Source organism: Mustela nivalis (assembly GCF_964662115.1).
Source record: "Mustela nivalis genome assembly, chromosome: 9".
NCBI classification, from domain to species: Eukaryota; Metazoa; Chordata; class Mammalia; order Carnivora; family Mustelidae; genus Mustela; species Mustela nivalis.
In genome coordinates this window covers 79,515,938-79,543,198 of record NC_139028.1, presented here as the reverse complement: position 1 = coordinate 79,543,198, position 27,261 = coordinate 79,515,938, and the positions used below count along the sequence as shown (strand labels likewise).

Sequence of the window (27,261 nt, the reverse complement as noted above, 5' to 3'; positions counted from 1 at the left end):
CAATATTTTATTTGTACCCCTCTTATGGCTTTTCATATTTTCTACATTATACTATAGGCTCATTTATCTTAGCTTTCCCTCGAGACTGCAAGCTCTGTGATTAGTATGCCCAATTACATGTTTTATGGTCAGAAAGACCTATCATGGTATGCAATATATATATCTATGGAATAATTTAAATTAATGAAATGTGTTTTCCTTATTATATATCAATTGTAAAGGCTGGAATATAGTAGTTTGGAAGGTGTGAGGCAGGGTATTTGAATTTTAAACAAGTGAGCCCCTGCCCCATCCCTATAATTCTGATTAAATGCTATATGGACCACAATTTGAGAATACTTGGTAGAGTTTGAAGAGAGAGAGAAAGGGAAAGGGTATAGCTTGAGAAAGTCCTTCTGTCCCCCCAGCTAAGAATCAGCCTTCAAACAATTATGATCACACCATATCCTGCTTAAAAACCATTCATTCATTCAATGAATTTAAATGTTTATTGAACACATACAATGTGTCAGACAGTATTTGAGGTGACTGGTGCTCTAGAGTGGTGACCCCATTTAGTATCTAAGTGACCCTGGAGAACACAGGAACTTCTTTAGGCTTTAGTTTCCTTATTTGCAAAGGCTCTATAGAGGAAAGAACAGATCCTTGAAAAACTGAAAGGTCAATGTGGTTAGAGTATAAAGTGTGGTCCAGAGTTAAGACTGGTAAACCAAGTAAGGTCGTATTATTCAATACTTCCAATTCAATTGGAGGTCATGATGAGAGCCTTTATCCCAAGAGCAACAGAACCTTAAGGAATGGTTTTCAGCAGGAAGGGGCTATGCCCAGGAGCATTTATATACAAACCAAGAGTTAAAGTTGAATTCATTTCTCCTCCAGAATAAGGGAAATCAGCAATTACAATCATATCAGTCCAATATTTGAGGATTCTAAGTAAAAGCAGTAATTAATCTTTAAGACTTCCTCTGTTCAATTTTCTAAGTTTTTTAAGATGGAAAACTAAATTAGATCTTGCTTACTGGTGTTAACAGTGAGTTCAACTCATTCCTGGAACTGTGAATCAGTTTCTTTATGTCCTATATACACCTTTTCTCATTTTAAGATTCTAAAAGTGTTAAGTGTCAGAAAGGAAATCTCAACTACAAAAAAAAAAAAATTTATTAAGTGTGAAAGCATAACAGGTACATCTATTTAAATATTTTTTACATATTTATAGATAAAACACACAAATAATTTATCAAAAATTACAAGTTTAAAGAATAGTACTACTTTGAAACAACCAATAAAGTATTTGAAAATACCACATTTTATCCATAATTAATGAATATTATCTCCAAAAAATGTAACTTGTGTTTTCTTGTGAAAAATATAAGTTTTTTTAGATGTCTGCCAAGATTGTTCAGGAACAGTCCATCTTGCTAAATCCAAAAGTGTAATGCCTTTATTGAGAACTTCTGTTTTTACCAAATACCTTTAAAAAAACCACCTGCATTTTCCTTTGGACTTAGGTGAACTCTGAATCAGCACTTCACTTGCAGACCAAAGGGCATCAACATAAACACAAGTAGGTCAGAGTGAAAGTCTGGGGTGGCTTTTCTTAAACAGAGCGAAGGACCTTCTCCTTCGCTGGGTGGAAGACCATGGTGTATTGTGACGTCCAGTCCACGGCACAGGGCTTCACCAAGCCAAAGCAGCCACACTGAAAGAAATCTGCGAGGTTCTGCGTGAACCCAAGGCTGCCAAGGAAGGAAGAGAACACATCTTACTACATTTCCTGTTTGGACATTCATTCAGACCAGAAACATTCACTGAGAATTTATAACAGACAAGGTGCTTTGAAGATCCTGAAGCAGGAATCCAGAGGTGAATCAGACAGTTCCCTGGCTTAGAGGACATTAAAACTGAAGCCCGCGTCCATTTCCGGACCTCAGTCCTGACTGAGATTCCCTGGCTTCTGTCCAGCAACTTGATTTCCTTCTGAGTCTCCCACTCACTGGAAGGGTGGGGCCATCAATAAGTGCTTTCCATTCCCACTGTCCTGATTCACATTTTGATGATCTCAAAGGCCAGATAGGCCCAAAGAATATAGTCAACAAACTGGTTTTTTTTCTAAACTTTTTAAGTAAAATAGGGCCCTGTCTCGATTCCTTGCAATTATTCTTTGTTTTGTTTTGTTTTGTTTTAATAGTCCAGAGGTCCTTCATCTTTTCTTAGACCTATTATACCAAGAATTCAGAGGGAATGGGTTCCAGCAGCTCATGCTCCTTTCCATCAGTTCTTAGCAAGTGCAGCACTGGCTGGAGCAGGCTAGCCCTTCAGCTGAACCCAAGTACCTTTCTCCTTGGCTTCCTTCTTCTGATCAGTTTCCTCCACATGCTTCAGGAAGCTATCTTAGCTCTTTGAGTGCCTCAGAGCTCAGTATATACGTTAGTTCTCTTGGCAAGAATCTGGCCCTTGTGTGTGTACACTAACAGCTGGGGGACGCTGTAGACTCCTGCAGTTCTGCTGAGGTCACATTTGTTGGGCATCGCTTTCTGAATGGTCCCACTGCCTTGATGTCTACAGTAATACTTTTTTTTTGTAGATTCGCATGTATGTGGCCAAAGGAACACCTCTGTGTTTTCTAAAAGGTCTAGAGAACATACAGTGGGTGTTTCTCCTTTTTCCCTTGGTGCTCGTCGTTTTGGCAAACTGCTGGAAGGTGGCATTTCCAGCCAAAGGGAAAGAGCTCCTTCCCAATTAATCTTACCTATTGGACACTGTCTGGTCCTCCAAAAACCTTATCAAAACCCAACCCCCGGGCGCCTGGGTGGCTCGGTTGGTTGAGCAACTGCCTTCGGCTGAGGTCATGATCCCGGAGTCCTGGGATGGAGCCCGGCATCAGGATCCTTGTTCCACGGGGAGTCTGCTTCTTCCTCTGACCTTCCCCCCTTCTCAGGCGCTCTCTCAAGTGGATAAATAAAACGTTTTTTAAAAAAACAAAACCTATGGGCACCTGGGTGGCTCAGTGGGTTAAGCCGCTGCCTTCGGCTCAGGTCATGATCTCAGGGTCCTGGGATCGAGTCCCGCATCGGGCTCTCTGCTCAGCGGGGAGCCTGCTTTCCTCTCTCTCTCTCTGCCTGCCTCTCTGCCTACTTGTGATCTTTCTCTGTCAAATAAATAAATAAAATCTTAAAAAAACAAAAAAACAACAACAAAAAAAAACCTAACCCCTGATACACATTAGAATTTATTTGTGCATGAGGATGACTGGGCCATTGCTGCTGCTGGGAGAGCTATCAGGATTGTATCATCACCACTCTTCGACAGAGCGGCTCCAAAGCTAGTTAATGAGCAAAAGTTAACTTGGGCAGGTTTTTGGAAGCAAGGCGCAAAGTAGCTCTTAGGCTTTCCCATTAGTTCCTCCAGCGTATGTTGCCATTACTCAGTAATTCCCACACATGCCCCAGTTCTCTCAACTCAGGCCCTTCACTTGGGCTCTTAAGGGCTTGAAATTCCTGTCTGTCCTTCTCCATCAGGCCCCACCCCACCTCTTTCAAGGCTCAGCTGAAAATTCTACCTCGGTCACAAAAGGCTTTCATCCTCTAGTGGAGTCAGTATTTATTCCTCGGGTCAACTACTGGGAGAGGGACTTTACTATCATTGCCAGTCTGAACTAATCGCCACAAGCTTGGCACCACCGGCCACCCTCCATCACCTTAGCCATCTCTTCCCAATTAAGTCAATTCCTCTCCTCTCTAAACAGAGATCATAGTCCCTTCCAGGCTCTGATCTCCTTGTCTAACAGCCTAACAGTTTCATCTTGTACCACGAGAGTGCTTTAAAATAGACTGCTCATGAGATATGCAAGTGAGCGTTAAATCCCCCAAGGGCTCAGGGTGACCTCTGCAGCACTCCCAGCCTCCAAGACCCTGATATATATGACAGGAAGATAAGCTTCAAAGCCCAATCGTTCATATCGTAGGATGACAGCCTTCCTACAAACACTCGCATTTTCAATTGAGGACAGGTTTTATATAACCGATGCTATGGAGAAATCACGCCCCAAACCTGAAGCAGCAGCTTCCACCTGACACAGATGGGCTCGTTAAACACAAGGCTAAAAGAATTACGGGTGAGAGAAAGGCAGGTGGAAAATCTTGGCAAACCTCACAACCTAGTGCTTTCTGTAGAGAGCCCTGTGGCTGGAATTCTCAACCACATGCTTGGTTATCTCACATTGACTTCATGCCAGCAAAACTCAATCTTGTGACCATGTGGCTTGACTGGAGAGATTCCCCACCTTGGCAAAACTTCAAAGTCACTTAACTATTTGTGCTGAGTCCAACAGACCAAGTCCCAAATTCTTAGCACCTGGGGGCTCATGACCTTACCACAAACCTCTGGTCACTAAGACTTCCAAGAAAGAAGAGGGTCAACTCCGCCAGACAGCAAGTTAGCGGAGAGCAGCTTGCCCGAGTGGTGGCAGGAAGCTGGCAAACCAATGACTAGACTAGCATCTTCCTCAGGATGCAGTGGCCAAAAAATAGATTTGACTTACTTGTATGGGGTCCTCCTGAGGGATAATGTCTGTTTCATATGCCTGCTTTGCTTCAGCAGGCTGGTTCTCTCGTGGGAGGTCAGGCCCAGGAAAGCAATCTGCAAAAGAAGATTGGAAGGTACATAAAAATTCCATTATGTTGAGGTTCTGTTGCTCTTAGTGCATCTCAGGACAGCAGTAAACATTCAGTACGTCCCTGAATACAGTATAACTAGCCTTCTAACCAAGGATCACAGTGACGACAACAACTCAACAGCTCTAAATGAGACTAAGTAAATCTAGCAGCTGAGTTTTTTGTTTTTTTAAGTTTGTTTATTTTTCAGTAATCTCTACACCCAACATGGGGCTTGGACTCACCACCCCGAGGTTAAGAGACCTCACTCTTTCGACTGAGCCAGCCAGGTGCCCCTGAGCATTCATTTTTTTGAGTGTCTGTTTTTATTAACATTCAACAAAGCACAGTCATGAAGTAATTGCTTTAGTAATTCAAGCCGTGGCCTACAAGCCTTTTTAGATTCTCAGCACAGGCAGCATGTAAGTTTTAGTTGAATAAAACTAAATAAGGTCAAGATTACTGCAAGGATCTCACCTTGTGTATGCTTCTTAGCATCTCTTTGGAAAGGACCAACTGAAAGAGTCAATCTGAAGTGAAGGATATTCAAATCCATAATTTGGGGAAGGGCAAGAGCTGAGGTAACTTAAAAACCCCCCCAAATCATTAAAACCCTACTATTCACTGAGGGATTCCATTTAATCCTCAAAATAATTCAAATATCCAAGTCCTTATCTGTGAAACAGAGATTATCACACCATCCTCCCTCATCAGGTTGTTGAAGGATTTGACATAATATATTTAAAATACCCTGTCAAGAGGCTGTCAGAGGTGGAGTAACTGGTCCAAGGTCACACAGTTTAGAAAGTAGCAGAACTGAGACAGACACCTCAGTCAGTGTGAGAATAAAGTTCATGGTCCTTACCGGAGTCTGTGCTCTGTCTTATTACAGTCAAACCCGTGACTCACTAGAGCAGTCAGCAAATGAAAGGCTTCAAACAACTGAATTGTTTTATTAAGAAAACAACTTTACCATGAATTCCTCTATTTGAAACCCATCTAAAACTTTGAGTCCATTTTCTTGCCTTAGAAACTGTAAGAAATATTAACCTTTAAAAAGAAAAAAAATAAAAAACTGGGGATGCCTGGGTGGCTCAGTGGGTTAAGCCTTTGCCCTTGGCTCAGGTCATGATCTCAGGGTCCTGGGATCGAGCCTTACATCAGGCTCTCTGCTCGGCGGGGAGCCTGCTTCCCCCTTTCTCTCTCTCTGCCTGCCTCTCTGCCTACTTGGGATCTCTTTCTCTGTCAAATAAATAAATATAATCTTAAAAAAAAAAACAACTAATATTATAGTCTCACATATATCTGTACTTGTCCTCAGAGTCCAGAAAAGAAGAAAGAATTAGAACTGAGGTCTCAAATCTTCGGTTCTACTTCTCATTCCCCTCACCAGCCACATGGCCAAAACAAGGCACTTAACCTCTCAGGGGCTTAGTTTTCTCATCTATAAAATGGAGACACTGCTATGGAACAGTCTAGGACTCAACTCTTTTTTTTTTTTTTGAGATTTTATTTATTTGTCAGAGAAAAAGAGCACAAGCAGGAGGAGCAACAGGCAGAGGGAGAAGCAGGCTTCCCGTTGAGCAAGGAGCCTGATGCAAGACTCAATCCCAGGACCCTAGAATCATGACCTGAGCTGAAGGGAGACACTTAACCGACTGAGCCACCCAGGCATCCCTAGGACTCAACTCTTTGTCAGGAAAGAGACAGGAAGTGCTTTGGAATATGGAAAACATATATAAATATTAGGTGTTTTAAGGTATTAACAATCATCGATATTCATTCCTCCTGCCTGAGTGTGTAGATACCAGAGAGGCAGGAGATGAAGATGAACATTCAGAAGCCTCAGTTCAGTGTTACCAGCTTCATTCCATTCCTTGGCATTTCTCCCCTTTGTCTGTCTTTCTTTCTTTCTCCTTATTACTGTAGAATTGGTTACTTCCCTGTAAAAGTGGAATGCATTGTGCTTTTGATGAGTAATGCTCGAATTATCTGAGGTCTGACGGTAATTGGCTCAGACTGATCACGGCTGTCTGTTCCACGAGGGCAGGCCATAGCAACAACACGAATTAGGTTATGCTCAGAGGGAAGGCAGGCAGCAGGAAAAGGAGAGTAGCTTCACAGGAAGCTGAATGTGGCTACTGCCCTGGAGCATGAACTTTGTAATGGCTGTGACCTTCCCTGGAAGTGTAATTACTGTGTCCACTGGTTGGTGATGGATCTTGCATTTCTCCCTCCTTCTATCCACTTAAGCACTGAGTAATGAACAGGATAACAAACAGGGTTGGAAAAAATGAGGGCAGGGAATTATCTCACAACTGTTTTGAAGTATCTCACAATGCTGTTTGTATTTTATGTTTTCACACACTTTACTATTTAACTATATGATGAAAAAAGCCTTTGAAGAGGCTGTCAGAAGACCTAGGTCTCCAGTTCTGATTTCGCTACTCACTGAGTGACCCTGAGGAAGTCAATTCACCTCTCTGTAACTCTATCCATAAAATAAAAAGGTCAGATTAGATCATTCCTAGGGACGAGCTAACAACTTACTATTCTAACCTTTACGCGATCCTATGAGTGTAGTACTATCAACTCCATTTTACACACAAGGAAATTGAAATTCAAGAGTCAAATGACATGGAAAATTGACATTCCAGAGTCAAATGACATGCCTACAACCAGAGAGTAAGCAACAGGGGTGGAACTAAGACCCAAAAACCTTCTGATTTAAAATTTAGTTTCGAACTTATTACAGGCTATTGGAAATTTTACTCAAATGCATTATAAAAAGAGAAATAAATACCTGAAAGAGTTGATTTAATAATAAAAATGTTGACCATGAGAAATGGAAAGCTGCTAGCATGAAGATATATAAAACCCAAGGGGAACAGGCCACAATCTGATTGAGGTAGGTCCATAGTCCATCTTCTCTGAATGTTGTGGCACAATGATTTGACCAATCTGTGAATTCACAAGAAATGGAACTCATTATTTAAAAAGGCAACAAACTTCTTTCTTCAAGAAGTGATCATTCTTCAAGAAGATAAAATCGCTGCACTTTTATTCAGGGAGAAGAGAAAGTAAGACATGGTAACACAGACTAGAACCCAACTTTAAAAATTTATTTTCCAAATGCCAGCTTAACTAACAAAGATGATAAATTAGTACCTCACTGCTCATGAACACTATGACAGCATTGCATTGGTGGTTGGTAGGCAAGGAATAAAAGTAAAAAAGGTCTGTAACACCACCACTAAAACCATCATATATTCAGCATAAAATAAACTGACTTGAAGTTAACTCTTCAAGGACTTGACAATGGAGAACAGCTGTGTTTAATAAATATCTGCTTAGAAAACTCTTCATATTGTCCAGGATACACAGCAAGACATGAGTCTGTAAGGGTTCAGATCCACAGGCCACTGCTGTAGGCACAAGAAATCCCATGAGCACCCAGATACCACTGGAACACGACCTAACAGCTTGAGGTTATTGGGGGTACAGAAGTACCATGATGCACTGGCACTATGATTCGTAGGGGGAGAAAGTTCAGGTAAGGGAATCATGAGAGACGCCCTAGGAAAAGGCAGAACTTCACCATGGCCCTGGTGACCCCATAAGCCATGCAGCTAAGGGTAGCAGTAAGGTAGGTAGGCAGGTAGGCAGCAGCAGGAACAAGGGAACAAGTCTGCAAGATTTTGTAAAGCCAATGACTTGTGTAGGCACCAGGACTGTGTATTAAGGGCAAATCATTTTTAAAATAAGAACTCTGCAAATTTGGGGTGCCTGGGTGGCTCAGTTGGTTAAGCAACTGCCTTCAGCTCAGGTCATGATCCTGGAGTCTCAGGATCAAGTCCTGCATTAGGCTCCCAGCTCCATGGGGAATCTGCTTCTCCTTCTGACCTTCTCCCCTTTCATGCTCTCTCATGGTCTCTCAAAAAAAAAAAAAAAAAGAGAGAGAGAGAAAAGAAAAAAAAATCTTGGGGCGCCTGGGTGGCTCAGTGGGTTAAAGCCTCTGCCTTCGGCCCAGGTCATGGTCCCAGCGTCCTGGGATCGAGCCCCACATCGGGCTCTTTGCTCGGCAGGGAGCCTGCTTCCTCCTCTGCTCTCTCTCTCTCTGCCTGCCTCTCTGCCTAACTGTGATCTCTGCTTGGCAAATAAATTTAAAAAAAAAAAAAAATCTTAAAATAAATAAAAGAACTCTGCAAATTTGCACCTTGAAGTTTCATAAATGCCTCCAACAATTTGATAAGTAGTTTCGGACATTTTCCCAAAGCAGCACTTAAGAGCTCCTAGGATGGAAAGAAAATGAATCCCTAACTTTACTACTACCCATCTTAAAAATTTTAGTCTTAAAAATTTTTATAATTTTATATTATATATATATATGTGTGTGTGTGTGTGTGTATATTAGTCTTAAAATCTATTTTTCGCCCTTTTGAGTCTCATTTGGTTCCTAACCATTTTTCATGACTATATGTCACAAGCATTCTAAGGGCAATCATCACGGAGTAACGATCAAGGCAACAAGTTAAGGCAAATTATGCTCTCTTTTCGAGCTGCTCAAAGATGCGATCCATGCACCTGATATGACAAAAAAAAAAAAAAAAAGAATGTAATTCCCAACAGCAGGTAGAGGAAACAGCTGCTGCATGGAAAAGAATACCTACTTTCTTTGAGCTTATGGATTTCTACTGCTCTCTTCTGGGAATTTTTTGAATAATACAGCATGACCTCAAACTGAAATTTTCATAGGATTGACTTTAGAATTAATGTCAAAGATATGGCTACAAATGGGACATACATTATCTTATGCACTACAAAACTTTCATATGTAATAATAATACATTCTTATCAGGTGGTCATTGGCTAATGACAGGGGACTCCTACTGTTCCCAGCTAATCATTTTCGTCTTTAGATATCTCTGAGAGTTATGTTCTTTCTAACAATGATCTAAAATCTTTCAGGGTGCCTGGTGGCTCAGTTGGTTGGGTGTCTGCCTTTGGCTCAGGTCATGATCCCAGGTGCTGGAACTGAGCCCTGCGTCTGGTTCCCTGCTTAGTGGGGAGTCTGCTTCTCCCTTTGCCTCCTTCTCTCTCTCTCTCATGAATAAATAAATAAAATCTTTAACACAAAATGAAATAAATTTTTTAAAAAATCTTTGTCCCTGTAACATGTAGGAGACTGACACTTCTGAGTATCCACCCTGCGAGCAGACCTCACGGAAGATGAAATAGATGTAGCTACTTCTGCAGGGAACCCAAAGCAGCTGCCACTGGCTCACACGAGGAGGGCGCACGTCAAGGCCCTAGCAATAGGAATTTCCATGGAAAACCACGAGGGTGGGATGATAGTGAGACCTCGCTAGAAAAGTGAAGCACAAGTTCATTTTTTCCATCTGTGAAATAATGATAAATACTACAATGTCCTCATTCTGTGTAAAGAAATACTGTTTGAATACCAATGGGATAAAAGTAACCAAATACGTTCAGCTAGCCTACATGGTTGCAAGCGAATATAAAATGTGACCGTTCCTAAGAAACAAAATATAGAAATTGGATCAGAGCCAGGGAATAAAAACAAAGTAGAGGGAAGGACCAATGTGTGTAATAAGAAAGCAACTTGGAAAGAACTAAAGTGATGGAAAATTACTTCTGTCCTTATCAATACAGTCTTATGCTAGACACAGACACCAAACAAAGGTGACTATTTTTAGTGAAGAGAGAAGCAGGAGAGACAAGAGTGGTGTAAAATCTGGCTCGTGTCCCTTAGGATCAAGTCCAAGGGACAAGTTGGTCCATGGGCCAGCTTAAAAAGGTTTTCCAGGAATATGTCTTATTGTTAGGTCTTAAAAGGGCAGTTCTTTCAATAGGACTGTCAAGAAATCTTTCATTTCTTACACCACAGGACATAATTTAAGAGGTTTTTGGATTCCAATCTCAGGATTACTGATGGCCTTTGATAAGAAATGAGACCAGAGATCACAACCTTCTGACTATTTGCTCCATTTGAGATGGTGACGGTCACATTGAGCTACAAAAGCAGTTCCCTACTGATCACAGACATCCAAGGTGTCAGAGGGGAAAGGAGCCAACAAGGTAATTGAAGCCCTTTCCATGCCTATGCTGTGGCAAAAAAGACACCATTTCACATAGATATTAAGAATCTCGAAAAATGAAACCCCAAACAAACCAAAACTTGTAATACTGGATGTTTCTGGGGAAGGGGACTGGGAGGCTTAGGGACAGAGTAGGAAGATTTCTTTTTCAAGAACTAAACAAAATTTAAAGAAAACTGGAGTGGGGGAAGGGGAAGGTAGGGAGGGGTGGTACTTGGGATGTTAAGGAAAAAAGAAAATAAAGTAGAAAAAACATTCCTAACATCTTCCTGCATCATTCCACATTTCAGCTCAGGAAATAAACTTGTGTTCTATTGGCAAAATCTAAGACCTGAGCATGGATATAACAGGAGGCTGAGTGGAAACAGATTCGTAGTGAGGCCAGATTCTCCCAAAGTCTTCAAAATAAATAAATAACAAACAAGACCAAAATAAACTACAAGAGCTATAGGTTTTCCCAGTTAGGTAACCTACTCTAAGGTTTGTGAAGCATAGCCATACAATTGGTGAGAGTTAACCCAAATCCTTCTTGCTTCAACTTAAACCCTGTTCTTCTTGGTTAATCACCTTGGAATAGCCGGATGTCACTCCCTACATGAGCTCCCTCCATGCGTGTTCACACTGCTACTGAAAAGTTATTTTCCCTTCTCAGGGATGCAGAATAAATGGTCTAAGGTTTTCTTCCAAGTCATGATTTCCAAACTTGCAATGACTATTAGCTGTCCCATTAGCTCTGTGACTTGACATTTACCAAATAGCACGGGTGGTCAGACTTTTGTTCCTTCTCTACTGTGGTCACTTCCGCCCCCCCTTAACCTCTCCGCCGCCATCCTGTCCTTTTTCCTCTTTTATTTACTTCTCACTTCCCTAGCTTTGTTCCTGAGCAGCTAATTTTTCTTCACTTCACTAGGTGATCAATCTACACTTTGCCTTAAATGAATTTGTATTGTTGACCACTTCTCAAATTCACCAAGGTCACTTTAGGAGAGGTCCAATCTCTTGCCAAGTTCTAACAACTAATCGCTCTGAGCATTTCTTGAAGCTTCCCAATGCTGAGTCTCAGAGGCAGCCGTTTCATTTTTATTAGGAGTATGGTTTATCGTCACCGAGTCAGAATGGGATATACAAGAATTTACCAAGAAAAGTGCGTGTGGGTATGAGTTCATGAGCTTGTTTTAAGAAAAACTTATACTTACAGATGAAAGATTCATATATAATCCAGTCACAAACGATGGAAAGAAAAAGTAAGAAGAATATGTAATAGCGATGGTTGCCAAAACCTAGATCAAAAAGAAAAACCATAGTTAATACTTTCTTACAATGATTTTCCATATCAAAACCTTATTAGCCACTTTCTTGTCAAAAGCCTTCACTAAAGTAAAAAATAAATAAGCTTAGGCTTTGCTTTTAAATACCATTAAACCAAAACCAAACAGCTCTGATATGTCATGGGCAACTGTCCATGTTAACTGAACTAATATTTATTTGTTGCTTACCTAAAAGACATCGTTTTCTGGACAGAACAAGATCTACTACACACATGTAGCACTAGGAGGGCCTACGACTGTGCTAGAGCAAGGGGAGACAGCAGGACTTTGGGCAGACATACCCTATTCCTTCCTTCCTTCCACATGATGAGTTTAAGAAGTGCAATTTCAGAACATCAGAGATCCACTGGATCGGAGGAATACAGAAAATGAATCTGAAGAGCAGCAGATAGATATGTTGCAGGAGACTAAACACAGGAGAAGAGGGGCAACCTGCAGCCTGAGAAAGGTCTACAGAAGTGAAGTAGGGGCAAGGGGGCCAAGCAACCAAGCTCCACTCTCGTGTATGTTGCTCTCTTGATGCTGCAGTTGGGAGCACGTTGATGCTAATGACACTAAATTACTACCACGTCCCCAGTTCTCTGAAGGAAGCACAGTCCAGGAGGAGGAATGCCCACTGCAATGGAGAGACCTAGGTTCACAGATCAGCAGCTGCGTGAATGTAGGCAAGTCATTTAACTTCTCTGGTCTAGTGTCCTTGCTTTTAATATGGGGATAAGATCTCTTCTGTCTGCTTCATAGGCCTATGGCAACCAAACAAGAGGATGCCCATGAGATCACTATGTCGAATGCATGTAATCAAAATATATGGGCTCATGACTGTTGTTTTCCCACTTCCATTCAAAGCTACCTGCTATAATGCTAGCCATCCCCTCTTTATAGTGGGATGGTGTCTATGAAGCTTGGGGCCCTAAGAATTACCTCTTCACCTATTCTCTAGGAATACAAGAGAACATCAAAATGCACCAAAGAAACCTAACTGTGAAGCAGCCTTTTGTTCAGGATTTTAAAAGCATTTCCTCTGCTGGAGACAAATGACCATAGTTCCTCTGCAGTTCCTCATAATAAACCCCTGGTTTTTATGGGGCCAGGACAAGGAACAGTCCTCAACACCTCTGGGTCTGGCTTCTACCTGAGCTTTGAAGGAGGCAAGTGGAGGAGTAAAGGAGAGACTCAAGTCACAAAACATGCTAAGAACCTGGTAATTTGGTATAGAAGACTGGTATTCCTAAAACAACCTCAAGCAAATAATTTACCTTTAATATTTTTTCACGTCTAAAACAGAGGTAGTAATAACCAACCTCGGGATGTGCCCTGACGATCGAATAGGATACTATATTCAAAAGTGCTTTATAAACTCTAAAATACTATACAAACCACATTAATTATTATCAACATGGACAGTTTTCCAAGAGCATTACACCATGAAAGGATTCCCAATAAGGAAGAGCCACAAAATGGACCCTTTAGATGCCCTTCTACTATTCCTATGAATCACACACACATAGCTAAATATATGCTTAACTTCATAGGGTTAACTAAAAAAATTCCATCTCTCACCTATGCACCGTCCAGTCCACAGACAATGCTGATCATATCGAGCGACACAGGAGTTACACACGTGGCAATGAAGTGACCTTAAAGGCTTCCTTATCTAAGTGGGCAATTAAGACAGGTCTAAGCAAAAATATCAGTGTCTTAAAGTGGTAACAAATCACAAGCAAAATCTTACTCCTAAATCCTAAAGACACAGGCACAGATAATCCTAAGTAGACCCTCAGTTCATGTTGAGGCTCTGGAATGCCTTATTAATATTTACTTCCGGATATTTATTTTGATTAGGCCATCACTAAAAGGGATTTGACTTCCAGAGCCCTTTCACACTGATGAAAGGGAAGTGAGGGAGCACTGGGAAGGGAAGGGCAGCAGAATGAGCACTGGATTAAGAAAAAGGAAAAAGGAAATGCAAGTTACATTTCCAGCTCTGCCAATAATTTGGGGGAAGTTACTTCCTCCCTCTAGGCCTTGATTCTCAACTGCAAAATGAGAGGTTTCACTAAGTGGTTTCTAGGGTCATCATGAGCCTGTGAGTTGAAGTTAGTTCTACTATATGCTTCGTGGTAGAAAAAGGCAATCCAAACATACTACAGATCATTCAGAGAGATTTAACCACAGGCAACTTGAAGAAACTATAAACACTCCCTCATACACTCAAGGCAGAAAACTATTCTAATAGTAATATAAAATTGGAAGCTGGTAAAAATGCAGATGTACAAATATACCATGAAGATTTAACGAAGGCTTACATGAGAAATGTTACCAAGAATTTGCTTTCTTACTACAGTGGGGAAAGAAAAAAAGACTCACAAGACATGATGTACAAAATGTTCTGAAGTCCAGACAGCCAGTCTCTGCAAGGGTGATGATATTCTGAAAGGCATGAAATTTGACCTTATGATTACGTGTTACTAGGGAATGTATAATGCATGTTATAGACCATTCTCCCAGCTCTCTCTCCAAACTGAGGCAGCCAGAAAAGCAATCTGGAATACCTGCCACAAAATCATCCTGTACCTGAAAATAATGTGACTTTTCAAGGCTGCACTTTCAAGCACAGCCAATAAATTAGAAAGCACAAAATTACACCTTCCCTTCTCTCCATGAATGGCAAGCATCCCCGACTTATAATCTGTTAGAGAAAAAGACATATACATATATACACTTATAAAAAAGAAACAAAACTCATCAGTAGACATCAGAACTGATGGTTATAAGCACCATGGCTTATCTTTCAGGAACACTGGATAGAAGTAACACAAACAATGATACTCTCCCCGACTTCTAAACATTCACAAGCAAAGGAAGCCATGCAGGTTAACTGACAGCTTCACATCTAAGGAAGAGAAGGGCATCTCTTGTCATTGAGGACTCCCCCCTTGCCCCTGCCTACTTACTCTCCATGTATTAAATTGGGAGAACTTAAGCTAAATGATCATTATCTATATGTTACTGTAAAGAAAACGAGATCAGGTTTGCTGACAGAAATTACATTTGAAAAAGTCTTGGTGGGTATGACTTTAAGAGAAAATAAAAATATTTTTTAAGACTTTTACATAAATAAATGAAAGCATGACCTGGAGAAATCTCAACTTTGTTGATTTATGTCGCATCTATTACTTGCCAGGCACTAGAGATGCAGCCATGACAAACACCAACATTGCTATGAACTTCTTATTTAAAAAATAAAAATAAAAATAAAAAAGGTAACATTGTAAAGAAAGCTCACCGTTTTCCTTTCTTCTTCAGAAGATTTAGTGAAGCCTGGATCAGTTGCCCAAGTCTTGTAGAAAAAGTAGAGGAAGCCTATTATGCTGAGAAGGAAAGCAAAATAGAAAGGGCTGCCTGCTCGATGTGAAAGCCACGTTAAGGAATGTATCAACTTCCACTAAGAACGGCATGATTATGACATAAGCAAATTCCATCACTGGTGCCTGAAAATCTCTCTGCATTCTATCCTCACTTTCTGTTACATATACATATCCCTGCCCCCAGGCCTGGCCCCATCCTATGTTCTAATACTACAGGAATTTGTTCATAGTTGCTAATAATTAATCCCTCCCGATTAGTTGAAACTCATGAAATATTGATAGGAATAATTGTAATGTATGAGGGAAATCCTGAGGACTGAAAAACATTTCAGATCCAATAAGTTAATCTCTCATGGTGTAACTATAGCTCTCCTGTAAGTATCGAAAAGAATATTTATTGATCATTTAAACAAAATCAAAGAAAAAAAAAAAACCCTTGATTCAGAGATTCCAACTAAAAATATTTCTTTAGGGACACCTGGGTGGCTCAGTTGGTTAAGCAGCTGCCTTTGGCTCAGGTCATGATCCCAGCGTCCTGGGATGGAGTCCCACATTGGGCTCCTTGCTCAGCGGGGAGCCTGCTTCTCCCTCTGCCTCTGCTGCCACTCTGTCTGCCTGTGCTCGCTCTCCCCCCACCCCGATAAATAAATAAAATCTTTAAAAAAAATTTTTCTTTATATATTAGATAAATGCTTGTAAAAATTTCCTAATGGAAAGTTTAATAATGAATCCCTGTGATGTATTAGGTTGTATTAATTTAGAAATACACAAAAAAATTTGCTCTCTGTGCAAGGTAATTACAAATCAAATGCTATTTTGGGAAAAGAACATATTACAGACACATTAAGCTAAAAAGTATTTCAAGGATAAACATTACCCATTTTGAAATGGTACAAATTCCTTGTATAAAAAGCAAAATTTTGCTCTTTAGGGATAGATGAATGAAGATGCACCAAGTAATAAGCCAATACACCAGTAGTAACCATTTCTCCTTGCCCAATTTAAATCATCATGGACACAGTAACTGTATCTGCCTTCCAAGGTATTATCAAGCTTTTTAAAAAGATTTTATTTATTTATTTCAAGGGGGAGAGAGAGAGAATGAGTAAGCACTAGTGGGGGTCGAGGGAGGAGGGCAGAGGGAGTGGGAGAAGCAGACGCCTGGGTGAGCAGGATGCCTGAGACAGGGCTCAATCCCAGGACCCTGAGATCATGACCTGAGCTGAAGGCAGACACTTAACCAAATGAGCCACCCAGGCACCCCTCAAGCTGTCCTGTGCCAAACTTTGGAGTGGAAAAGATGGCCATAAAATAGACTCTAACCCTTGCTATTTAAAGTGTGGTCCACAGACCCACAGCAATGGCTTTCCCTGGGAGCTTGTTAGAAAGGCACTCGAGCTTCAGACCTCAGCCCAGATTTGCAGAATCAGATTCTGGATTTTAACAAGATCCTTAGGGGGTCCACATGCACAGAACAGTTCGAGAAGCACTGCTCCAAGCCACAAAACCCAGCAGCAACCACATCTGGTTGCGGTAGGCAGGAACAAACTTTGGTGGTTAAATGTATCCATTTGTCTGCAGAAGGGCCTGGCTTTAAGAAAGAGATAGGATCTGGAAGAGGGATTGCGTGAAGTGGGATTCCAACAAATAAAGTTTACTTAGAATGAATTAACAGCATTGTTTCAGAGTACATAAGTCAAGACCTTTAGTTACAGAAACACATCCTGCTTTCTTCCCACTGAACTTTTATCGGCACACATGACACATTCTCAAAAATACATTCAGCTGAAGCATAGGATTCCGCATACGGACCTGACTGAACTCTGGGCTCCTGTTCTGAATAACTTTCAGAACAAATAGCAGGAGAATCACTGGAGCCCTTCTCTCCAAGTAAAATGAATGTGTTCTATCCCCTCACCTAAAAGCCAGATGTTCCTTGCTTCCATGCCCTTGCTTTGTGTGGTTCAGTAACCTCAAATGCTCCCCACTGTCCCCAGCTACTTCCAAAAGCACCCTTTGAGGATGTCCAAGCCCTAACTGTCTTCAAGACCTAACATACTCTCCTTTCCCTTGAAGGTCGTTCTTGATTGCCTACAGAGAAGAATTCTTGCCCTTCCCTGAATCTAAAGATGCCTGTTCTGTGGTACTCAGACCTTATACACACCTCAGCCTTGTCACTTAGCCGGTGACTCTTGGCAGTTAAAGTCTCTCAATATGGAAATGAAATTTGCCTTTCTGTTACTTGGACTGTTTTTCATTCCTTAGATCCTTTAGTTTTACACTACAGATCTACACTATAGCTGTCCTTCGACCTATACCCTACAGAAGCTTACTCCTCCTTTGTTCAATACAGTTTTATTCAATGTCCATTCCATACAATGCATTGGCTTCCGAGTGACAGACTTCCGAACACGTGATACGGAATGGCAGCACTCACACCTCCAGGATAAGCAGCAACCTTGTTCCTTGTACAGCAACAGTCTTCTGGTCATGTTCTGCTTTACGCTGTTTGTCCATGTCTCCCTCAAAGAAACAGAATTCCACACAGAGCAAACACACTTCAGGGTTGTCCTGACCAGTGCTAGGGACAGTGCGACTGTTGTTGTCCTTTGCAGGGACACTCACATCCTTGTACTATTTATTACTGGAGAACACAGCAGCTTCCTTGGTAGCTAGGTCACTCCCTACATGGGGCTTTTAGTCAAAGCTCTTACTCTTTCACCTGATCTGAAGCTGGGTCACTCCTTCCACAACAAGTCAGAGGCATAGACATAACATTCTGTGTGTCACCATTTCTGGGTCTTAATCTTACCTCCAAATGCATCAGTAAGGTCCTATTTTTTCCATTTGATCCTGCTTCATAAAAGCCATATACATTAATGCTGAACATATAAAAGGCACCAAAAGGAAGTGATCTTCTGAGGAACTAACCTAGAGCTTCCCTTAAAATTAATTTCAACATGCAGCCTTCCACTCAGATTTTATTCATAAGAGTAATTAATAATCAAGTATTATTTAGAAAATGCCGATTACGCAATGGGGTCAGCATTTTACAGACATCACAGCACAGTAATCCTTGCAGCCATCCCATGAACTTGGTACTCTTATCCTTCAGGAATTTTTTTAATAGCAAAACTGAGATTCAGTGAAATTAAATAATGTGCCCAATGGTACATGATGAGTCAGAAAAAGAACCAAACTCAAACTCATTCTGTCTGATTCCAAAGACAGTACTCCTTCCACAGTGCCCCAGACACTTTCCCATAATGGACTGTGCGAGGGGACACTCCCTCACGATCCAGACTTGGCATTCTGATACAAGATCAGTCTAACTAGTCAGGATGGGTCTTTACAGGGTAGCACAGTCAAGTCATACCCAGAGCAGTTTCAAAGAGCATTTAACATCCAGCTCTCAAAACACTGATCTGCCGGCGAAGTCTGCCACCTACTGACTGACACTCACCAGTAGCAGGTTCACACTGGCATGTGGATCAAAGGGCTTTTGGCGGCACAGGCAAGGAAAATATCCCATCCTGTCCACTCTGACATCCTAAGAATCTGTCTAGCTTTGGAAATCAATTCTTCTGATTAATGGCATCGTCACAGATGGTGAACTGCTTATAATGAAACTCACCTGGACACTAAGTTCTGTAGTTGAGACTCTCAAACTACAGTGGAGCCACATTCTTATTGATATTCAGCAAAGTTGAAATAATTCAATATAAACAGTATCTCACTTTTTGTGCCAAAAGCGAAATACTGTGAATTGCTCAAATTTTCAAAATTCATCAAGAAACACAATTTTAAAACTGTGTTTACTCCACCGCTACTTGGGCTGGTAAGCAAAAATGCCAGCCACCCCTTAGAATGATGTCAATTATCCTAGAATTTACCAGCCTTGGGATTTCTCCAAGTGATTCTGGGTGTATATTGTGCTATTGTTTAATACGCTCATTTCTTATAATGTATTTTTATATTACATAATATCATCCAAGCCTCCATTAAGCAGTGGTCAGGAGACTAGTGCTTACAAAGCTGCCCCCACATTAGTAATCATGAGACAAAGGCTATATGTAATAACTTCTTTGATAAAAGCCAAATGAACTCCACGGTATGCTGTACCACTCATTTACATTAAAGGAATCTGAAGAATATTAGAGATAAGGCTCAGAAACAAAAAGCATCATTGAAGTATAAACATACTATGATGAAAGGAAACGTATGCACACTGAGAACTCATCTGCCTGCCTCATTTCATATTGATTCCCATGGAAAAAATATTCCTGAATTGAGTCTATGCATCTCTCTCACAAACACCATTCTTTCTTTCAAAGATGCCATTACCAAAAAGAGACAACAGAGAAGCTGAAGGAGTACGTTTATAGGTACATTACTATCTATCACATTCCTTCTTCCCCTACCCTATAAAGAAAGCAAGGTTATAATGACTTCCTAGTCTCTGCAGGGGAAATAGGAACCTGGAAAGAGGTGGGAAGATAAAAATCAGACAAAAATACCTCCCTCCTACTGAGAGCTATACATAGCTGTAAACCAGGAAGTATGCCCTATCTCCACTTCTACGCGACGAGGCTCAGTCAACCCCAAGAGCACAACACACCCCCAGCTGGCCTTGGCCTGAACCCAGCTCCTCAACAGATAAACCTATTCCTTAGAGGAGTTCTTTTGGTTTGAAAACAGCTGTCATTTGTTAGCAGGTCATGAAAGAATTAAGTGCACTGTGACCAGCATTTTTTAAAAAGGAAATAGAACATCATAAAGTAACAAAATTTCAGAGTAAAGCACATATCAGGAATATCAATTTTCTGTTTCACGTACATTTTGGGTGGCAATGTAAATATATTTTTAGTGTGGATTGAGAATCACGGCTATAGACGGCAACACTGTGCTGACCACAGCTGAGGAGGACACATTTCCCCAAATACCCCTCCCATACAGGCCATCTTGATACCCAGAAGATTTATTAATCAACTGTCACTGCGAACCAAGTTAAAAGAACCATCTGACCTTGAAGAGAGTATCTCAAGGCAATACAACAAATGTATATGGGTCCAAGTAAAATAATAATTCATTCTACTGTTTCTTTCCTGTGAGTAATGAATACTAGACCCCTACCGGTTCCATGGTGTGCTCTAAGATTATTTCCAGAACTGAGAAGATTTTCAACACTACACCTCATCAACCAGAATAATTAAAATGACTACAAATAGGAGTTGCATTCCCTGGATCTCTCCTATTATCTAAATTTCTAACACTGGCATTACTACTGTTGAAAGGCAAAATGAGATAAACATTTAAATTTCAGCTTTAAGGATATGAGGAAAGAATAAGGTGAACCAAGTCACAAATATCCAAAAAATGGAACTTAGCAGGAAAACCGTTGGTAAGTATATGAAGCTCTTATACCCGACCAAGAACCTGAAAGAGAAAGGGATATACACAGGATATTAGTGAAAACAAGTATGGTCCATATTAATTTTAGTTCTACGTCCCGTTAAATAACAGTAATAATAACAATCCCCTCAAGTAACGGCAGCAAGCAATGGCTTTCAGCACCCAGCACTTCCAGTGTGAAACTTCCCACCCAGTAACTGAGCATTTGCTGCCACCTCACCCCATTTTCCATGAAAAAAGTAAAGCAGAGATGCACGTTCTAGTTCTTGTAACTAACTTCTACAGGATTTCATTCCCTGTAACTTTCTATTTGCAATGATTCTTCAGTTCTATTGTGACGTATCACACATGTATTTCTTTTTGGTATTTCATATTTTCAAATGTTCCAAAATGCAAAAATTGTAAATACTTGGGAAATTCACCTTCATGTTTAATATGCTTCCTTCTGGAGGACAGGAGCCTATTTTTAAAAACAAAACAGATGCACACAACCCTAAGCAGTTTCATCCCACAACCAGCCTGAGAAGCAGACAAGCCACATAAAAAGATCTATAAAAATGCTAAAAGTGGCACCAGTGGTCAGAACGCAAACGCTCTTGCTTGGGTAAAAAGCAACAAGGAAGGCTACATATCAATTACTCAACTGTTGCTATTGGAGTTTCAAAAGGAAAAAAATCTGTCTTTTGTGTTAAATACTCAATATACTAAATCTGTGCACAAACAGAGTTTACCTGGATCTGTTTTACAATGTTATACCAGGAAAAAACAATGGTTGATGACAGGTAGGAAAAGGACTTTTTAAAAAGCTCTCAAGATATGAGCATCATTGTGATAAAATATTTCAGAAAAACTAAAAATCCCAAACTTCAGGCACATAAAATGCTGCCAGAATAGGCCAAACGGAGCCCATGGAACCCCCACAGCATGACCTGAGATCCTGCAGCACGAAGGTGTTTGATGTTTGACTGAATTAAGCAGTGCAGTGAACTACCTAATTTGTAAGTCTGCGACCATGACCTACCTACTTCTAACAGGCACTACAGAGCAGCCTGGATTGATAAGCAACTGCCCCTGGAGCCTAAATAGTAGTAGAAGTTTACAGCTGCCTATGCTCCATGAAACTGGGTCTCTACAGAAGAATAAGTCAGAAATAAAAGCAGGATGGATAAAGGTGCCATATACATTTGTCTCCCATTTGAACTGTGTCCATATGCCAAGCCTAGCTTATGAAGCCCTCGACACACTGTCAGCAGAAACAAAAGTTTCATATGATTTTTGCATACTGCTGGTTTCTACCAGAACAGACAAAATCTCAAATGCTCCTATCCTAGGTGAGTAGATACTGCCAGGTCTGGCTTTCTCTCTGAAAAAGCCAAAGCAAAAACAAAAACCCCAAAGCAATGACTGAAATGCCTGGTGATTTGGCTTAAAATGTCTTTGGCAACGGAGTCAATCTAATTAGTGGAAAATGAATAAATATCTCTAAGTTACAAGTTTTCTGAATAGCAGGCAATTTTAGGCATTCTGGTATTTTTCAGAAACGTAAGTTTTTACTTTGCATCTATATTCTAATTAATTCCCCACCAACTGTCCTATTCTTACATGACCAAGAGTAAGCTTCCTCTAATACTTTGTTTTTTCTTATGACTCAAGTGGCTCATGCTTATTCCGGAAAATGCTGGCAAGCAAAAAAGGGCATAGGAATACTGAACACCACACTCTGAAGAGAGCAACACTGTATTTCCTTTTAGATCCTTTTCTATGGATCATCATCATTACATTTTTCTTTCATTCACTAAGTGAAAATATTGAGCAGGAGAACAAGTTTCCTGCTTATAGGGGCCTTAACACTCCAGGAAATGGTGATGAAGTGCTATGAAGGAAATCAAACAGTGATGCAGAGAGTTAGGGACAGCCTAAGGAAGTGACCCTGCTCTACAACAATATGGCACTAGAACTCTTCAGACAAAGACAGAAGCAAAAGCCAAGGCCCAGGGCTAGAGGGGAGGCTGGGCATGAGCTCAACAATGTGTTCTAGAAACAGAAAGAAGGTAGAAGAGCAAAGAAGGAAAGAGAGGAAAGAGATGAAATCAGAGGGGAGACTGAATCACGTAATACCTCACAGGCAAGGAGTCTGGATTTTATTTTGAAGACACAGAAAAGGAATCAGAGGGCTTTAAGCAGGGAGAAAAAGCAGAAAATGATTTATTTGCCTTTTTAAAAGACCGCGCTGATTGCTAAATGGGGATGAACTATAAAGGGATAAGAGCTGAAGTTAAGACCAGTTAGGGACGTCAGTCTGGGGTCCTGGTCAAGGAGATGGAGAGAATAAACTGGACAAAGGGCAGGAAGGACTTGGTGATGAGCTGGTGGAAAGGGATGAATCAAAGATCAAAGTAATCCAAGGATGACACTCATTATTCACACAGGGAACCGGATGCCATTTTACTGAAAAATGGAAGTGAGAAAAGACTGGGGTGTGGTATGGTTATTGAGTGATGTATGTCAGCCATGGTTCTAACCACTGTATATACATTAACCGTGAAGCAGGGATTGTCACAATTATTATCCACATTTTATAGATGAACATAGTGAGGCGTGGAGAGATAAAGCAACTTAATCAATGTCAGAATGCTGTGTGGTAAAGCCTGACTTGAACCCAGGCAACCTGACTCTTAACCATGACTATATATAATCCTGCATAATATTTTCCTAAAAACAGAACCATACCATAGCTACTATTTTAACTACAATTTAGCTACTAATTTCCTACAATTTAATTAGGTTGTTTCAACTATAAAGCATTAAGAGCAAAAACAATGAGCTTAAAATGAGTTTAGATTAAGGAAAAAAACATTTCTGAAAAATGGGCAAAAATGTTTCATGATATAAAAACAGTTACAAAAATCTTCTCATTATTTATCCAAATCAACAATTCAAAAAGTGAGCTAGGACCTTTATTTTCCACCAATTGCCAATTCAATCAGAATATTGGGTTGACCAATTTGCTTCTGGCTAAATAATATACTATCGAAGCCCTTCCCTCCCACCACCCTGAAGAATTTTCTGTGTGGTAAGTAACATTCATAGCTCAATAAAAACCTATGATTCTAGCTGATCAACAACAGAAATAAGCAATCAAATGGAAATGCAATAACCAGCCTTGCAAAGACTAATATACACACCTTGGAAGCAAAGATGTCAGAAAAAACAATGTTAATAGAAGACATCCTTTTAAAAGCCAAGAATCTGAATTGAAGTCCAGTATGATTCCAACAGCCCACATGGTAATCACAGAAAGCATCAGCAGCAGGAAGAGCTATTAAGAGATTGAGAATTTTAGAACCTTATGGATTTTACATCCTAAGTTTCTAACAATGATTAGTACAACAAAAGAACTACTTCCTAAATGATAACAATTAATACAATAGCAGAATACAGAGTTTTTTCCTTGAAATTGCTGACTGATAAATATGAAGTCTGAGAAACCACAAATCTTGGAAACAATCTTTTAAAAGACTTCAATGTTATAAAATATTGCTTAAACATCTTTTCTTTCGCTTTCTTCCCCTCTAAGAAATGGTGGTCTTTTAGAAAAGTGTTCATGAGAGCTGACATTTTTAAAAATAATTTCTTTCTAACAGTAACTACAGGTCAGAAAGCATAAAGCAAAACAAAGGAACCACACAAAAATCAATACACTCAAGACTCAATGAGGAGAGTACAGGAGTTCCAGCCTGGACACCAGATGGTGCCATCCCCTAATAAAGAAGGTCAGAGGGAACAAGCCTGCAGAAAAGATGATAGTTTAGGGCATGTGGAATTTCAGATGTCTGTGGGCATCTAGGAGATACCCAAGAGGCAGACAGGAAAAGCAGGTCTATCACCCAGGAGAACATTTTGTACTCATCAGTATATAGGCTGGAAAGCCAAGAATGAACAACATCCCAAGGACGTACAGGTAGAAAGGGGCAGAATCTTGACTAACACAAACATTTAAGGGGGAAAAAGCTAAGTCGTCAGAGGTAACCAAGAAAGACTGACTGGTGTGACCAGAAAGGCAGGATGAAAACCAAGAGAAAGGTCCCATGAAGCCAGAGAAGAGAGTTTTAAGAAAGGAGTAGGTCTCTGTTGTCAAGTGACATACAAAGGCCAAAGACTGAAATAAATCCTCAGGATGCTAATCCTTCCGATCTATTGGTTCAGTCTATGAACCAACAGTGCAGGTGACTGTGGCGCCGAAGCCGGGCATCAACTGCTGCATTGCAGTCCCCTAACTGCAATACATGTGACCTTTGTAACAGCAAAGAGAGAAACTATATTCTGCCCTATTTTCTTCAATGTTTACTTCTCTAAGTATTCTGGGAATGAATAGTTTCCAATGCTATCAAATCTTTAAAATCCTCAATCTAGGAGTTCCTGGGTGGCTCAGTCGTTAAGCCTCTGCCTTCAGCTCACGTCATGATCCCAGGGTCCTGGGATCGAGCCCCGAGTCAGGCTCCCTGCTCAGCAGGAAGTCTGCTTCTTCCTCTCCCACTTCCCCTGCTTAAGTTCCCTCTCTCACTGTCTCTCTCTCTGTCAAATAAATAAATAAACTCTTTCTTAATAAATAAATAAAAATAAAATCTTAAATCTAATTTGCATGGCAACATAAAATTAGCAAGTTTAGATTTTTTTAAATGTAGTAAACTTAGAATCTACAGGCAACATAATCTCAGAATAAAAATATGAATTAAATACAGATCTCAAATTTTAACCCCAGACATTAACACTCATAGACGAGTCACAGTATTTATTCACTCAATAACTATTCCAGTGCAAACTGTATGCTGGGTACTGTTCTAGGTACCTGGGACAGATCACGACTTAAGGCCTTTCTCCCATGGAGCTTAAATTCTAGCAGAAGATGACAAGATAAATGTACTAAGTGATTTAATAGTACATAAAAGCTGGATCACATAGAGCCTTATAAGTCACGGTAAGGACTTTGGTTTTTATTCTGTGACACAGGGGGAGGTATCACAGGATTCTGAGCAGAGGAATGACAGGACCTGCCCTACATTTCAAAAGATTCATCTGCCTGCTCCGCTGACAATGGACTAGAGGTGAGTGGGGCAAGGAGATGTGAAACAACTGCAATAATCCGCATGGAAGATAATGGTGGCTGGACCAAAATGCCACCGGTGGAACAGTGAGAAGGGTCAGACTCTGGAAATACACTGAGGACAGAATTAGCCAATATGTTTTGCTAATGGACTAGATATATGGTGTGACAGAGAAAAGGCAAAAATGGCTGGGAGGCCAGAGCTGCCACCTACTAAGGGAAAGGCTGTGGATGGAATACTTAGGGAGGAGTGGGGCAAAGATAAGAAGTTCAGTTTTGGATATGTTATGCTGGAGCTGCCTATCAGACACTGAACTGGGTAATTCAAGTAGGTAATTTGATATAGGAGTCTGGAAAGATCTGAACTAGAGATAACTTTGGAAGCGGTCAACATATACATGGCATGTAAAGCCATGGAAGTGCACTGGGGGTGCCTGGGTGGCTCAGTTGGGGAGTCTGTTTCTCCCTCTCTTTCTGCCCCTACTTCTCATTCATGCTCTTTTTCTCCCTCTCTCAAATAAATAAATAAAACCGTAAAAAAAAAAAAAAAAAAAAAAAGAATAAAGCCATGGAAGTGTATGAAATCACCAAGGGAATGAATGGATTAAAAAAGAGGTCCAAGAACAAAATCCTGGGGCACCCTACCAATATGGGGGTAGGAGAGAAGCAGAGGGGCTGGCAAAGGATACTGAGGAGTGACAGTTACTCCTTCCTCTCTCCCTCCATACATCTGAATGCAAAATTGGTACGATATTTGTGATGACCCTCTGCACAGAAATCTGGTGCCCATGAATTTAGAATCGATGTAAGGGTAAAATTACTAATCATTATTAGCTAAGATGATGTCATCTGTCTTATTTGAAAACATTAAAAAAGTAGAATCAACTCAATATCTTGTTTTTAACAATTTGAATTATATTCACTAGTATGACTTAGATTTGGGGGGCCATTCACAAGAACAAGCTGAACTTCCTAACTTTCTCTATCAATTAAGTTTAGAAGAACATCACTCAGAACTGCCAACTTAAACCAAGAGTAAACTCGGGGTACATCTGTAGAAATTCCAGATGTTTTTATTTTGTGAGGAGCCATCACATGCTTGAAGTCTGCAACACTTATTTTTAAAGTCTAACTCTTCTGTGTTGAATGTTACTATTTTCCTCTTGAAAAAAACTTCAATAAAAAGAAGTTCTATAAGAAAATCTTCTTATAGAAGAAGCAGTAGCACTTGGGTGGCTCAGGGGGTTAAAGCCTCTGCTTTCAGCTCAGGTCATGATC

At 40.5% G+C, this 27,261-nt stretch overlaps 1 protein-coding gene across 2 annotated transcripts in view; it reads right to left on the bottom strand.

Annotated features, from left to right (window-relative positions):
* Positions 1-1,144: 1,144 nt before the first annotated feature.
* Positions 1,145-27,261, bottom strand: part of ZDHHC13 (zDHHC palmitoyltransferase 13) — a 47,782-nt gene continuing 21,665 nt past the window's right edge. For both annotated transcript variants that reach the window (XM_082747342.1, XM_082747343.1), the window contains exons 9-17: positions 24,065-24,198; positions 20,803-20,903; positions 15,386-15,510; positions 14,467-14,529; positions 13,660-13,753; positions 11,968-12,051; positions 7,456-7,613; positions 4,541-4,638; positions 1,145-1,736 (exon numbers count right to left, since the gene is read on the bottom strand). In XM_082747342.1, the coding sequence (XP_082603468.1) occupies positions 1,598-1,736; positions 4,541-4,638; positions 7,456-7,613; positions 11,968-12,051; positions 13,660-13,753; positions 14,467-14,529; positions 15,386-15,510; positions 20,803-20,903; positions 24,065-24,198 (996 nt within the window). In that variant the 3' untranslated portion in view covers positions 1,145-1,597. The remainder of the gene's footprint in view (positions 1,737-4,540; positions 4,639-7,455; positions 7,614-11,967; positions 12,052-13,659; positions 13,754-14,466; positions 14,530-15,385; positions 15,511-20,802; positions 20,904-24,064; positions 24,199-27,261) is intronic.